Source organism: Metopolophium dirhodum, chromosome 8, assembly GCF_019925205.1.
Source record: "Metopolophium dirhodum isolate CAU chromosome 8, ASM1992520v1, whole genome shotgun sequence".
NCBI classification, from domain to species: Eukaryota; Metazoa; Arthropoda; class Insecta; order Hemiptera; family Aphididae; genus Metopolophium; species Metopolophium dirhodum.
The window spans coordinates 12,619,950-12,636,862 of record NC_083567.1 but is presented as its reverse complement, the minus strand read 5'-3'; the positions used below and the strand labels follow the sequence as shown (position 1 = coordinate 12,636,862).

The 16,913-nt window shown below is 32.5% G+C and overlaps 2 protein-coding genes across 4 annotated transcripts in view; both read left to right on the top strand.

Annotated features, from left to right (window-relative positions):
- The window catches only part of LOC132950807 (uncharacterized), a 321,853-nt gene that overhangs the window by 61,368 nt on the left and 243,572 nt on the right, over nucleotides 1–16,913 (top strand). The window lies entirely within an intron of this gene.
- LOC132950454 (uncharacterized) lies at nucleotides 1,037–16,481 on the top strand. Its single transcript, XM_061021929.1, has 2 exons — nucleotides 1,037–2,477; nucleotides 14,580–16,481. Exons 1-2 carry the CDS (start codon nucleotides 1,817–1,819, stop codon nucleotides 15,197–15,199), a joined length of 1,281 nt encoding a protein of 426 aa, XP_060877912.1. The 5' UTR covers nucleotides 1,037–1,816; the 3' UTR covers nucleotides 15,200–16,481.

The following is a 16,913-nucleotide window of genomic DNA, read 5'->3' as shown; positions in this document are numbered from 1 at the left end:
CGCGGACGAAGTGAAACTTCTTTCGGAGTATAATTCAAATGATAGAATATTATTAGGTTTGTGTTGGAATAAATAAAAAAAAAAACCCCAAACCTATTATATTGTTAAAAAATATTTATTATTATTATATTTATTAACCTAGCTAAATAAAACGAATAACGTCCTGATCTTAACACCGTATAATATTTTTTTTCTTTTGATTTTGACACGTTTAATTAAGCTGGGTTAATAAATATAATAATAATATTATAGTCAGGGTCTTGTTGCCGAATCAACCAAAACCCCAAATACCCCTAAAACTCTTAAAAAACATTTTTATTTCATACGTTATATGATTTACTGACAACCAAATTGCCTATATTTATTGAAATTCTATTTATTTTACCTGGAGCTTCTTTAAGTAGATAACTGTTCTGTTTTGTGTATTAATGCTCTTACGCGTAATAATTTAATATATTAATGCACGGAAAACTGAAATACTGATTTCCGGAAAAATACTTCCGTGCTGCGATTGGCTGATCTTGTGGTTAACCGCTATGTTTATAAGTAAATACCAAGTAATATTGCAGATACCAGAGAATAGGATCAAATCCCATTTAAGTCAAAAGTGTGGTTATTGGTTACGAAAATAATTATCGAATATAAATTTTAATTGATATAGGCGATTGTTTCATTGTGATAACTAGAAAATCAATTACCACTTACCATTGTGTTCACAACTATTCTCCACAAACATGAAAAATATACAATTTTGAGAAATCACAGATAATTTTTTTTCCGGAAATCACTGTTCACGGGATTACGGCGCAGTGTGAATCCACCTTAAAAGCGGCTTTCCACTAAACACGTTTGCCAACAACCCGGTATCGTGGTTAATCGTGTTGTAACTTAACCTAACCAACCAATCACAGCAAAAGATTTGTATGCACGTACACGCGTAAATGTATAGTAGAAACCCGCCTTAAAAGTGATTAGTGACTTTACCAGACGAGTAGCAGTAACAAGTTGTGACTTAGAAGAAAAAATAAGTTACCGAGTTACCGTTTTTTTTTTTTTTAGAAACATCGATTTTAATTTGTAATTGTTATTTCTTGGTTATCAACACGAATCGGTCATAGTTTTCAATAATAGTTACCCAGATAATATGTTGTGGTTATATGTATGCAGTAAGTTACCATCGGAATATTGGAATATCTAATAGACAACAATTTTAATTGTGCATTTATCAAAATACTTAAAACATTATCAACGAAGAAATTAATTTTAACAAAGAAAAACAGAAAAAATTATGTAATACCTTCTTATGAATGACGAAAAAGAAACTGGTAAAGTAACGGTTGTTTGTAATGATAATAAAGATATCATAATGTATTTTATTAAAATATTAATTATCACATATGATTTAATTAATACAAATGTTGGGTCGGTCGTTCAGGCGTTTCATTCGGCCGGTAGCACCGATCAGTCGGTCACGTGACTAAATATTTTTGTCAAACCTCAGTAAAGAAGTTTAACTTCAAAAAAAAACCTGTTACATGATCCCTACCTATAATTTTATTATATCGATGCACCGGAGATGCGTTACTGCGCGGCCACCATAATACTACATTGATATTAGTGACGGTCGCACGTCAGCGCGTGGTATAATCGTCGGCGCAGCGTAATAATATTATTCAGTACGATAAAACCGTTTCACATCATCGGAACTTTGGTAAGCGGTACGGCGACGCGTACACCAGACCCGCAGAGACCGCTTGTTCCGTCGATTTCCCCGGCGACGGTGGGGGATCATCGCTGCCGCTACGACGACGATACGATGTGTAAGTCCCGCATGGATTACCTGAGCACGGTTGTGTTCCCGCGGGCCGTGGCCGACGGGGCATTCGGGCCGGGCGCCGAATACGTGTCGTTCCGTGCGGTCGACTGCGGCGGCGCGATTTTGGACGACTACCAGTTCGCGTCCGACATCGTTTTCGGCACGGTCACGTTGACCGGGTCCGAGTGGCCTGCGGGTGGAGTGCCCGTGGTGGTCAAGATGAAGAACGCGGACGCCCGCATGGCGGCCATGATGAACATGCACGAAAAGTTCTACAACGAGTACGTGTTCTACACCCGTCTGCTGCCCGTGCTGGCCGCGAGCGCCGCCGACCCGGCTGCCGTGTTCGCGCTGTTGCCGCGGTTCCTGTACTCGAACGTGACGCTGGACGGCGGCACGGATGCTGAACAGCAGCAGGTGATCGTCCTGGCCAACCTGGCGCCCACCGGTTATCGTGCGAACAACCAGAAGGTGTTCCTGGACGTCGAACACGTTGTGCTGGCGCTCCGCAAGTTGGGCGCCCTGCATGGGCTGTCGTACAACGCCAAGGCCACAGACAGCAGCCGCGCGGGGCCGCCGTTCGCTGACCTCTGCACCGCGTCTCTGGTCGAGACTCAGTGGTTCAACGGACACTGGTACATGAGCCCACGTTTCTTGTCAGGTTGGTATCTTGTAGTGGGTGTACACACAAATATTACCTTAAAATTACCATGCCGGAAGGCGACCCATATTTTGGTAGACAATTATTTGATATTTCCCCCAATATCTGTAGGGCTATACCGGAAATTCTAAAATGTTCTTCTACGACACACGATTTTATGATTTTTGATTATTGTTAAGGCAATAGGATTCCTTAGAAATATAATAATTTTAAATCCTTACAACTTTTTTTTTTTTTATTTTCATAAATTAATTAAATATTAATTACCAAGTCTAATTTTAAGACGCGTCAATAATAATAGATAAACATATATAATAGAACGCAATACAAACATACGTGTAAAAAACACGACTTGTTGGTATGCAAGATATTGCTTGTTTACATATTATTTTTACGTCCAATATCGATTACGATTTTCTAACCAACAGTATATTCTCTCTATTCGCGGTTTCGCGTGACTTCCAATTTGTTTGTTTCTTATTTTATTTAATGAAAACAGAATTTATGATTATAATCTACTTATATTATACGGATAGTATTTCATAAAAAACACTTATTTAGTAAAACATAATATTATTTACCCATGTTTATAATTAATTTATGTATAGCCCCTGAAAACAGTGTTTTTATAGTCACAGACTGCACTTTATCCCAAATGCATTCAAAATTGTGTTAAATATCTTAATTTTTATATGATGACGGACTACTCTACGACTATTTACGAGACTACGATGGATTATAATATTAAACTATAGCAGGTTAAATTTCCGCGTAATTCCATAGACCACGTCTGAACCAGTCGCCACCCGATGCAATCTCTGCATCCATTATTTTTTTCAAACTTGATCCTACGTTTATCTTTTACATCTACCTATGTTGTACTTTGATATTTTAATTTTTTCTTTTTGCATTATTTTATGACCATTACCACTTATTCCTACTCACAACACACACACACACATACACACTTATCATATCTAACGTTTACATCACGCCGGTTACATTATTGTATATATTGGTATACAAAATGCCTTGTAGTTTTGGGCTTTTCTGAAAGAGAAGACTTATGTTTATTTTTCAACGGAAATAAACACATCAAATCTCGGCCAGTGTTATCTCGGTATAAACCTAAATATTTACACTTTTTGAGTAGGTACCTACGCACTTAACTGTGTGTACTGTGTGTAATGTAAATAGGGTAAAAAATAAAATTATCTTCTGTGAATAGTTGAAGTTTATAGTATTACTATTTCTCACAATCCTCTGGCTTATCGTGTCGACATTGTATCAATGTTTCATAATTTGAACAATTTTTTTTTATAAATTTATTTCCCTCTCGTATATAGTGTCTAAACAATCATGTCCATGTCTTATTAATGCCGTTGTTGCACGTGTCTTTAAAAATGAAAACTTAAGTTATTTACTTATACCTATGCATCAACAATTTTAAAATTTAACCGCTGTAATGTTTTCCTTGGTAACAATATTTCATTAAACTCTAAATATTTTTTTGACCGTATGGCGTATAGTTTTAGAACTATTCAATTATAAATTATTTGTTCTTTAAACTATACAATATAATATTGTATTATATCCATGATCCATGCATCGAGATAGACATTTGTAGGGAAACACATATAATATTATAATGAACTGACTGATAAATATAATATATTTAATTCTCTTAATAGCTTAAAATTTATTTCAATTCATAAATATTGTATAATATTATGATACGTATATACATGCATTACCTAGTATAATTCTAGTACCTTTGATCATCTGCATATTGGATATACTATGGTAGGTACACTCGGTATACCTATATTATACCATTATACAGTGTATACATAGGCAGTTCACGACTAAATGTTAATGCATAGTAAATTCGACATCTGCAAATGAACGTGCAAGTTTATGCACATAATAATTAATGATACGTAATTAGATAAAAACAGATTATAATAATTTACTATTCGGTTTGTAAAATTCAATAATTATTAAATGGAATTTTTGTACCAATTAGATGTTAGATAATAGACGTGCGCAGTAATAACAGATAAAACTATACGTTTTTTTCCCCTTTAAATTGTAATTGTGATTAATAAATATTGTTAAAAAAAATAATAAAAAAATAAGCTACATATTTAAATTAAAAGCAAAATAACTTAAAAATGTTAGAATCCTGTTTGCAAAATAAATTTTAATTTCGCTTTTAATTGTACAACTAAACAATATTGTTTAGTTTAGCAGGCTTCATTTCTTATAAAAATGATTATGTCTTTTAGTAGGTATTTATTGCAACACCTATATATTTTAAATTTTTTATAAAATATGTTTAAAAATTTTAGAAATTTATTAATACCATAGTTAACAATGCATTGTGTTTATGTTGTTTATATTATTATGTGATACACCTTTATAACGAGGTGTTTTAAATTTGACAAACATTTTATAAGAACATGGACATTTTAATATTTCATTTTTAAACAAAGTTAAACGGGACACCTGAAATAATCAAATCATCTGCATTGGTATTTACTACATAGGCACTTACTTAATAATCACTTATTAGTCATTACCTACGTTGTTTCTTTTATTATTTCAAGGACGAAACGGGTACAATATATTTATTATACTAATAGTTATTACTGTTTATTATTTACAAACAATCTAGTGTAAATGACACAATGGTTGGTGGGTCAAGGTACATAATAATATAAGTTTTCCGCAGATATTTCCCATGTTTTCCTGCGAACCATCGCACAACTATGCGGCAGAGTCAATATTATGTTTGGACCGGAAACCGTGTGATTATGGGGTGGACGAATATTAGAGGGCGTACTGCGAAGGATGGTGAATCTTTGTGTTTCTCCATTGGAGCTTGAATGCCGATGGTTCGTCGTAAATTCACGTGGTTAGTGGTTTAGGTTAGTCCTGGTATCGCCTCGTGGCTGGCGTTGCCGACGTCGATGATACGGGGTAGGAGGTATTATAAGTCTTTAGCCGTGAAAACGGCTGTTTTTATGGAAAATCGTTAAACGTCGATGGCTCGCTCAGACAAAATCCCTCGTGATGGCTGCTGCAGTTAATCCTCGACGTTAGTTTGTCGTCAACGTTTCCGGTCAATGTTTTAAGTTCTTATATACCCGTGAAAACGGCTGTCTTAGGGAAATATGGTGGGCATCGTAGCCCCTAAGTGTAGCGATCAGTTTGTTCAACGAGCTCGATTATACTCAATATTATCTTCGAGACCACCTGTCTTGACTATTCGAGTGTTGATAGAGTGAAAACTCGCTTTCGGGTAAAGTTCACCCAAATACAAGTGCATTACCGCGTCAAATAATCGTTGCTAATTGCTGAGTCAACAGTTATCGATCTTTGAAAATCGCATCGTTTACTGGACGTTGTTGTATGTGGCGTATTATATTAGTAATAATGCAATATATCGTCAATTTAATAATTCCAATCCAATCATATGGAATATCGATGGTTAGGTATGGTGTTCCGTTTCATAAGCTAAAATTAAAAAATGTTGTAGGCGAATTACACATAATTTATTTATTTAATTAATATATTATGTTATATTGATATACATATATATATATATATATATATATATATATTAATAATTATTTTATACAAATCTAAAGATAAATATAAGTAATGGTGATAAAATATAGTTTTATCTTTCTTTTTCAAACTTTAAATTGTAGCTCTAAAAGGAGTTTTAAAAAAGTAAATTAAACTATAAAAAACCTCCTAAATAAACTAAATGACCTGCTACTGAAAATAGGAAGAAGGTAAAGTAAAAGATATCGTCACATAAAAAATCTACGTATTTTTTTTTTTTAATACAAAACTGACTGCAGTATACATATCACGTGACAAATTCATTAAAACAATTTGAAACGTGTGTAAAAACAAAGTAATGTACGTCACACATGAAATATAAATTAAATGTCTGTTATTATTCTATAAATGTATTATATATGCTTCTGAAGTTTAATAATTCAAACTATTGTAATTTTCATATTATATAAATTCCAAAATTATAAACATTTATTATTCATAAGTAATAACTGTATGCAACGTTGAATATTACTTTTCGGTCATTTTCGTAGATTGTCCTACACGCTATACTTAATAATTAGTATTAATTAGTGTAGACAGTGAAATAACATGATGATAACCTATAGAAATTCTGTGCAACACAATAAAGAGGAACACAAGGGCTTCTAATATGCACCTGAGCAGCTTTTGCTAATTAAATTTAAAGTAGGGTCTCTAAATCAAACATTACGTTAATGACATTCTACATTTTTGATCCATAGGATTCAGACCGTTAAGAAACTGTGTTGTGGTTCAGGACTTTGGGTATCATGTAACCGATTATGTTTGACTACTATTATATTATTTATAACTGCCATAAAAAATCAAATTTCAAATAAACGTTAAAAACACATGTGCAATGCATTACCCCCAAAACTATATATACCTAAATGGAAGAGTATAAAAATGTGATGCTACGAGTTAATAAGTAAAAAAAAAAAAAAAACAGTTTTGGTTTAATAATAAATATTTATTATATGTTAATGTGAACTAATATCTATCGGGATTCGGGATCCATCGTGGAAGGATGTGATTCATAATTTGTATTATTCTATTATATAAAACAAGATCTGAATTTAGTCGACGTATCACGATATTTTATGTAGCATTGGATAATTTTTTCAATTTTATATTTCAACAACATAAGGTAAATTGTTTTTACCGTGAATAATGATAATCATTTATACGGTTCAAAGCCATTCGTATTATACCATAAAGATAAATAAAAAAAAGTTTTGGAAATCAAACGATAATGAACAAATTTCAAGATTATATTGGTTGAAATACCTTGGTGGTTCAAATTAAAAACTCGTTTTTATGAGAAAAAAAGGTTGAAGATTGATTACTGAAACCCCAATCGAATGTGTCAATCGTGTTGTCGCCGTAATAGTCTATATTGATTGATGAAAATTAACAAGGTTTACTACTTTACTATAAGAATTAAAATACAGCCTATAGGCTATAAATTATTACGCACTAAAAAAAAAAAAATGTAAAAAAAATGTAAAAAAAATGATATTACCTCGTTTCTCCTATTGGTACATTACCATCAGTAAGTTTTTCTGACAATATTTGAACTAAAAATAAAATTATTTTACTAACTAGTAAAACAGCTATCTGCTATTTCCTAGCTGACTTTATATTTTTTTTTTACACGCAATTCTATTTAGTGCCTTGGTAGTAAAAATATTACCCGTAGTTTTACCCACATTTGGGTATAGCATTATTTAATGTCTCGTAACTCGTAAGTTATACACATTACAACATTTGATAAACGATCATTTATTATTGCCTTTAAATTTATGAAATGGTATATTTTAAAAATTATATTCATAATATTTACCTTTGTTAAATGAATATTGATTGAGTTATAATTTTATGTATTTTCTGTTAGTGAACAAATTGCATGAAAGAAAAATTTAATAAATAATATTCGTTGTCAAAACCATATCACTAAATCATAGCTTTTTAAAGCTTGACAGTTTTTTTTTATCCATAGGGTTACTAAAATTGAATTGTTAAAATAGTTGTCTGAAAAATTACCAATTACTCATAAATATCGAAAATTAATTGTCAAATCGATTGCATTGTACCTAGACTTTTTAATTTCTATTTTCAACTTGTATAATATAAGTATTGCGCAAGCTGGTTAAATACTTTAAATATAAAACAAAATAATAACCACAATAAAAATATAGAATGTTTCAGATGTCATTCTGAAGAATTAATTTCTATACCACTACACCCTTCGAAAACCTATCAAGTGGCATCAACCGATAATAATAATTGCTAACAAACAAATGTTCGTTCACTGCACGTGTCTTATGAAAATGTTTTGTAACCGTGGTAGCAGTATTAAAATAATAATGAAACATATCGTGTTATGATGGAGATGAACATACTCTACTCGGACAAAGTCGAGATTTGTAGACTGAAGAAAGTAAAGTTTTTGCTGCACGTCGATAGTCGATACACGTTATTTTTTTTCCGCGTCCCCTCTTGCTATATCTTCACTTAACGTTTGGAGTTTCGGAATTTATGAGGGTTAACTGTGCGTTATTATCGCCGTTCACACCGCCGACGTTTCCCTTTCATTTTTAGCACCTACACGAACTTCTCACAATATGCAGGAGGCGTGTATATAGGAACGAAATAATAATATGGTTCGGCAAAAAAATAAAATAAAAATAAAGTTTAATCGTTCCTATTTTGCCCCCTCTAAACTATACAATGGAACCGAAACGGGAAAGTGATTGAGAAAACAATTTAACTGGTAAAATGATTCTGAAAATTACTTTTGATGGGACAGTGGCCAGTAGGTATATTATAGGGTCGTTTTAGGAACAACAATTCAAAAAAAATTATATTTTATTTTTATTATATTATTTATAAATAGAAATAATAAAGCCGCCTGAGAAATACGATCTGAATATAAACTGAGCACTGTTTTTCTATTGTTTGTGTAAACATAACCATTCAAAACACAGACATATTATACAACAGACATTCATCGTAAATAAGCCTATCCCGATTTGTACTCTCCGATTTCTCGAACCACTGTCGCGCACACCGTATATAACCACCGCACCGCTTAAATAATATTATTTATCTTATCTTATTAAAATAATTATTATCAATGGTGATTTCGGTAAAACTTTATTCTAACGTTTACACAGTCATTGGGTTTTTATAATTCAAGTATTATGTTTGAAACATTTACAAACATTAATTTCTTAGACCAAAAGTTATATTATGTATTTGATTGTTATTACACGGTCTAGACGATATTGATTCAATTTAACAAGATAATTCCGATTAAAATTATTTAATATTTACTGTTTGTCCACCGAATCTTTGTAAAGACTTGTAAATATTGATAATTATAACGGCGCATACATTTTGTGGTTTAATAAGGTAACATATTATATTGTTGTAAAATACTTGGCCGAAAATATTAATTAAACTTTATTTATATATTTTAAATAAAGTATTATAATATTATAATATGTACCTACCTTAAATGTTTGTTAAAAGAAAATATTTCGTGTTATGAATCATTTTATTTTTTCGTCATCTTAATTAATTTAATCAGGCACTGGGTAAATTTTAAAATAAGGAAAAAATAATTAAAAACAAAATTATCACATTTTTTTTACGTCATTCTCTAAAATGATTATGTAGGTTCTAGGATTAATTAATTTAACTTAATGAGAGTTGAATATTCGTTTTTATTGTTTCAATATCATATTTGCATAATATAAATAGATTTGTTCTGATATAGCTCTTAATGTTATATTTTTAACATTTCCATTTGACAAATAATGATATTATAGTTTAATTACTTTTGGAAATAAGTAAAAAAAATATATGATATAGGTACCTATGTATGTAATTAACCAGTTTTTAAAACGGATTTTATAAACAAAAATGAGAAAAAAATAGTATTAGTTTATAAGACAAATGGAAAATTAAACGAAAATAATGTGATGAATTATCTGGATGTGAGTATAGTTAACAGACGGCAGGTAGGTTTTTAACAGGCATTAAGCAAGTATGTTCTCTACCGTGGCCTACATTTACGTTAAGTTACCTTTAAATTAAGTAGAATCTTGCATTTTCTAGTGGAAATAAGTACCTACTGCACCGAAAACGTAACTACTATGGTATTATAGTTGTTTTATATTTCAGAAAAATTAAACAGAGAACACGATGCTGGACAACCACTTAGCTAATCGACTCGTGGTAAATACTGCAAAAGTTCCTAATTTTCTAAACCGACTATACCGAAAAACCGTTAAATTAATTACTCAAGACATTTTCATTTATCTAATATTTTATTAAATTCTGTATATCTATCTACATATTATAATTTGTAAATAATAATATGCTACCACGATTTACAAAGAAACAAAACAAATGTTAACATCATTATAACAATAATTTAATTTATTTTAATTTATTTTAATTAAAAAGAAAATAATAATAGATTCTGAGCGGACTCATATTTGATTACTATGTAAGAAAAATATCTCAGATCCTTAACTTCTAAAGAGGTTGTCGACAAAAATTAGATAAACTTTGCACTTTGAGGGGTAAAACTGTAAAAGTATGAATTTCGCTATATTATATTATAAAATATTTGGGAATAAGAAACAAAAAATACAAAGAATATGTATATTTACGCAAAACAGGCATTCAACAAAATCAATTTCACGAACTAATATTCGTAGATTTAAAATATTAAACTTGTACAAGCATATTTTTCTAGACTTAGTAGTAATATTTTAGCATTCGTTTGACTTATGTATGATACATTTCATTTAGCCAGTAAAAAAACTTGAAAAATTATGATACAAGATGTCTAGCAAATATTTCTTACAGAAATTAAAAATATTAAAAATACATCAATCAAATTTTTTTTATATGAGTGTTAGAAATTAAATATTGACAACATTTGTCAAAATCATGAAAATTCTAAAACTATTTTTTAGGGGGATTGGAATTTAAATTGTAAATTAATTATTTTATAGACATATTATGAATGGATTGTCTACGCTCAGAATTGAATTATATCGTATACAATAATTAATAAAGTCTTAGATTTAAAAAGAAAAATTTTTATGAATTTCCGATTCGAAAAGATTTGAACTTTAAATGCTTATAAAAAACACTGTGACTAAAGATTTTTAATATTTTTTAAATATCATTGTAAAAATATAGTAGGAGTTTTGTATTAGATTTTCAAGCTTTTTTACCCAACAAATAAAGTTTTATTGACATTCATAGAAAAAAAAACCTAAAAAAGTTGAAAACTGAGTATATCCGTAAACAGCTCAACACAAGTCAAAATATTTTGAAAAGTATAGAAAATGTCATGTATTTACGATCATTTGTTTTAGAGTTACACCAACAGCCAAAATCGATTTTGTCAAAAACTAACTTTGCGTAATAATTCCCGTTTTTCCTTAATTTTTATTTAGTTTTCCGGGCGCTTTTGAAAACTATTGGAAATTTTGACCTCCTAAAAGTACCAACTAGATTCACTTACCTCATCGAACAAGATACTGAAGTTGAAAACTGAAGCATTATGTCGACTACTAAAAAAAAAATTAAAAAAAAAAACACACATCATTGTAAAACCAATACATTCATCGCTCCGCTTAGAATCTAAAATGCATAATATGTCTACATTACTAATTACATAATGATAATATTTTTTCACACTTGTGTTGTTTCTTGTTAAGCCCATACAAACTTATTTTGATTTTTAAATTGTAAGCTAAATGTTTAATTTCATGGTAAAGAAAAATATTTTTAAAAACTAAAATATTTACTACATTATTATTTTACTAATAATACCAATATTTATTTATTTACTAGGAATATAACTACATTGTTGAATAATGTATATGAAGACCTTCTATTAATATGCATAACTCAACTTGACAAACTGTAATAATGTAAATCACACAGTGTTATCTTCTATTCGATTCAGATTAGGATCAAAATATTGAGAAAAAAAAACTCACTTACAATGATATTAGGTACCCACCTAGGTGATTATTATCAAAAAGTATTTTAGATGTTTGTTGTCTGTATATTGTGCAATTTCCGATGACATGTTAGTAATCTATATTCTACGGTTGCCACTAGTAATTCGCATGGTTGAATATTATTATCATGGTGCAAGAGATATATTATTGTGTATGTATTTTTTTTGTATTTTCTGACGGACCCCTAACTAAATGAGGTACACATTATTTTAATACGTCAAAAGTTAAAGTTACGTTATGAAATTTTGCGCTTCTTGGAAAACTAATTCTGTCTAGAATGCCTCGTAAACTTTGTAACTCTAATATAAATTTAACGGTCTAGAGAAATCGTTCCCTTTACTCCCTCAGTACGTCACTTGAGTCGCAACTCGCAACACAAAATAAATAGAGATTTTTTTATGACAACTCTTGTCGTAGTTAAATGAGTTAACGTATTTCAGAAACTCTCTTACATTGAAATCAAAATATGCAAATGCAATCGAAGCCATATTCGAGTAAGTGTCTAATTAAGATTTGAAAGTTCCTACCCAGTCTAAATATTAGGATGATCTGAACATTGAACAACATATTTGTATAGATCGTGATATTGGTGAAGTCCAACAGCATAATATCAGGATAAAAATAATATAATAATAAAACAATAAAATATTATATTATTAGTTATTAGCATACGCTGTCAACAGTTACCAAACAGCTTAATATATCTCTGAAAATTGTATATTATAATAGACAGGTTTACTTGAATGACAAAACCACGATAATAATTTGCGATAGCGTCGATAACAGTATTTTTTTTGAAACTCACGAATTTAATATTGCTGCCCTATAGCTATAGTCCTAAACATGACTATTATTTTTAATTTATTAATTACATTACTACGTTTTACTGAGAAACCTGTCTAAGCGGAATCGCAATAATGGGCCGACAATAAAATTCTTTTGAGATAAGTTTCCGGTTTACTGAACAAAAAGGAAAATTCTGTCTTATTAAATGTATTATTCTCAGGTAATTAAATTGTAATATCAATTCCATTGGTTGAAAAAAAAGTAATAACTTATAAGAATTTTGATGAAAAAAATATTATACCTAGGTACGCGTTAGGTAGCATTTATATCAAAATTAATTTATCCTTCGAAATAAACGGAATATTTATGTCAATATACGCCTTTTAAAGACATGGTTACAATTTATATGACTGTAGTTTATAAACAAAAAAGGTCTCGATTTAATCATATATTATCTAAAAAACTATTTTTTGACATTTTGCAATAAATCAGTATATTGGTCAATAGTAAAATATAAATTGATCCCCACCATTTTTGTAGTATGATTTTTTTCACGACCACTGTACATACAGCTCATACAATCGGACCAACAATAGTACGTAAATAATAATTTGCGTTAACGACCGGAATCATGTTATCGAAGTGTTCCGCTCGTGACAAGTTGAATTAAATACATCGCAACTGAAATAAAACATACACACACACCCACATATACCCACACACACACATATTATCCAACCTATTCCGGCCTATTGCCTGTTTAGAAAACTAGATTGGGAACCATTATAAATTATAATAGATTATAACATTCAGTTTAAAGTGTCATTTCCGCTTTTATTCTTCTCCTGCCAACTATTGTAGGTATTCTACCTGAATTTAATTGTCCGTATTTATTAAAAGGTCATTGGACGTTAAAATGGGCGTAACCTGTTTGAGCACGGGGGTCATTCGAATTTTGACGGGAACGGGTAATTCCCTAAGCACGGGTGCCTACCTTTTTTTCACCCTAAAATTACCATAGGTCATTCAAGCTCCTTTTTAAGCCCTTTCTTACCTTAGAATTACCGCAGGTTGAGCTTGATTTATATACCAGCTAGTCTATTTGAGGGTGGAGTTCTAATTAACCGATATTTGTCTCCAACATCAATTGAACATGTATTTCCTGTTAAAAATTATTGGGACTGTTTGAAAAAATTATGTTGAAAAACACTTTATATAGTGCAGCCTCGTAGAATTACAATCAAGCAGTTTATCTTCCTTCTCTTCTCTAATATAGAAGTCACCGTTTGGGCCGAATATAGTTTGGGCTCGTGTAAATGCACTATTATTATATACTTCCGTAATAAATGCATAAGACGCATTCGATATTTAGCTATGGTTTTAGTAACCACTGAAAACGGCATCTCCTACCTACAACATGACGTCATGGTCCACGATCAGTTTTCGTAAGAGAAATCGTTGTCACTTTGAGCCGCATTCGGACGATACCCCAATTGAATTTCCTAAATACCATCAATCCCAAAAGTAGGTCGTCTGTCCGTCGTTTCCTTAACGTGCAAAAAGCCGAAAAGTCCGTCATCACTTGACAAACAGCAGTGAGTTGTACACGACTATTATAATATAATGTATTATGTTTGGCGCATGACCGCAGGAACCGGTAACCGGGGCGTGAACGCGTTGCGCGACTCGGACACGGACGGAAAGTACGCGGCACCACTGGCCCGGGTGCAGGCCACGCTGAGGGGCGAGAGCGCGACGATGAAAGCGCTGCTGCGGCCGGCCGAGCCGCTGGCCGTCCTGTGCCACGGCGACTTTTGCCGCAACAACCTGCTGTACCGGTACGACGCGGCCACCGGGCGGCCCGTGGACGTAGCCGTGATCGACCCGGCGCAGGCGCGTTACGCGTCCCCGGCCATCGACCTGTCGTTCTTCCTGTACATGAACACGTCGGACGCCGATCGGGTCGCGAACTGGGACGTGTACGTGGCCGCCTACCTGGACGGCGTCGCGGACGTGACGCCCGCCGGCCGGGCCGTGCCGCTGACCGCCGCCGACGTGCACACCGAGATGCGCGCGCACGGCCTGTACGGTTACGCGCACTGTTCGTTCTTCCTGCCGGCCATGGTGAACGCCGTGCCACCCGACGTGGAGCGGCTGACTAAGAGCACATCCGACGAGCGCATCCAGCTCATCAATGAGTCCGGCGGACAGGAGGCGGACAGGCTGCTCGCGTCCATCTTGCGACACATGGCCGACCGCGAGTACGTCTGACGACCATCCGACGACCAGACATCGACCACTGCGACCACTGCGACCAATGCGACTGCGCAAGAGCAGCTACGTCACCTTTTTTTGTGAAAACCGTTTAGGGTGTGAAAAAGATTCACTTGGACTACGGTCACAGCCGACAAATCTTAATTTATAAGGAAGACAAATTTTTCTAAGTCGTATTTTTTTTTTTTTTGTATCAGATAAAACGAATTAATTACTTTTTTACGTTACGTCCATCTTATTGTATGGTCTCAATCACCCCATTCGCATGGGATGTTCTGCCAGCATAACAATTCATAATTCGTTTTCAGGCCACACCTTACCTACTACTTTTGCTTAAAAATAATTTATTGGATTCTGTTTTTATTTTTTTGCTTTTAATTTCCACGTCCTATACGGTTATGCAACATTGATGTATTTTTTGTGCATATTAAATTGCACGCCAAATCAAATTCTGTATCGTGTCAAATCAATAAATAAGTAAATATATTACAATGAAAACCCTTTTTGTGTAAATTATTTTTAAAAAAATGTAACTTTCTAATGTACCAGTAAAACATATCATCGTCTTCCTAATCGTGTCTAAGTTTTGATAAAAAATCTCCTACATCAAATCCCTTAAAAAACTGGATATAATATCATTGATTCAAAAAAAGTTAGAGGTACCTTAATACATTGTTTTACATTCATTATTTGTAGTGTTTTTCAAACTTTGAATTATATGAATATAATAAAAACACTGTGACAAAGAAAATATTGAATTTCGTGTCTTGTGTGTATGTACCTATATGACCATAATAAATATTACCGTAGCCTAAATGCCGAGTGTTTCTTTTTCAGGCGAAACGGTTTTCACAAACAATATTATTTAAGGGTGTGTGACTGTCTATACTTACGTCAACGGATGTCCACTACACCGTGTCGTACCGTTCCGTAAAATAATATTTAACATGCAGGTAACAAAACGTCGGTATAGCTGGTAACCCGTCGACCGAGTTACATATTATGACATACAAGTGGAATTTTTTTTATATTAAGCTCTACAAGACACGACCACACGGTATAGTGTAAGCCCGGTCGATGCTATTACACCTGTATAATATTGATATAGATATTTTGTACAATACATTTTAATGTATTATTGTTATAAAATAGTACGTAACACTTGTATAAGTATTTGCCGTTTGGTGCCATGTCTTGGCGACTGTTATATTATTATTATATTGTACTTAACACGATAATATATACGACGGTGCAGTTTTCTGTTTGTTGTCATTTGTAAGTTTGTGTTCACAGTCTGTTTTTTTTTTAACGTAGCAATGTATCCGGTCAAACGGAAAAACAATCCATGATCTACTACCACCCTCCACCTTCACGCACCACCCAACGCCACAGTAACTATTGAAACTTTTTGCCGTATTATGGGTTACAGCTGACGATGACAGTAATTATTAATATACATTATTTTCATTATTATTATTATTTTTTTTTTGCAATGGATATTGTTTTGTGTTTGATGTTGATGTCGTCGTCATTAAATTAACATCAAATTATAATATTAATATGTTATTTAGATGACGCTTCCGTGTTATTATTTTTTTACCGTTTTTCCTTATGCAGGTCTCCCGGCACGTAACTATATATGGCCCGGATGTATCTGTCCCACTTTAAACTTACCCTGACGACCTAATTTTAAATATAAAATGTACATATT

Bases quoted from the DNA above. Each gene is read 5' to 3' on its own strand.
- LOC132950454 (XM_061021929.1), top strand. From the start codon at position 1,817: ATGTGTAAGTCCCGCATGGATTACCTGAGCACGGTTGTGTTCCCGCGG. The intron at 2,478-14,579 runs GTTGGTATCTTG...GCATGACCGCAG, and splicing joins GAGCCCACGTTTCTTGTCAG to GAACCGGTAACCGGGGCGTG.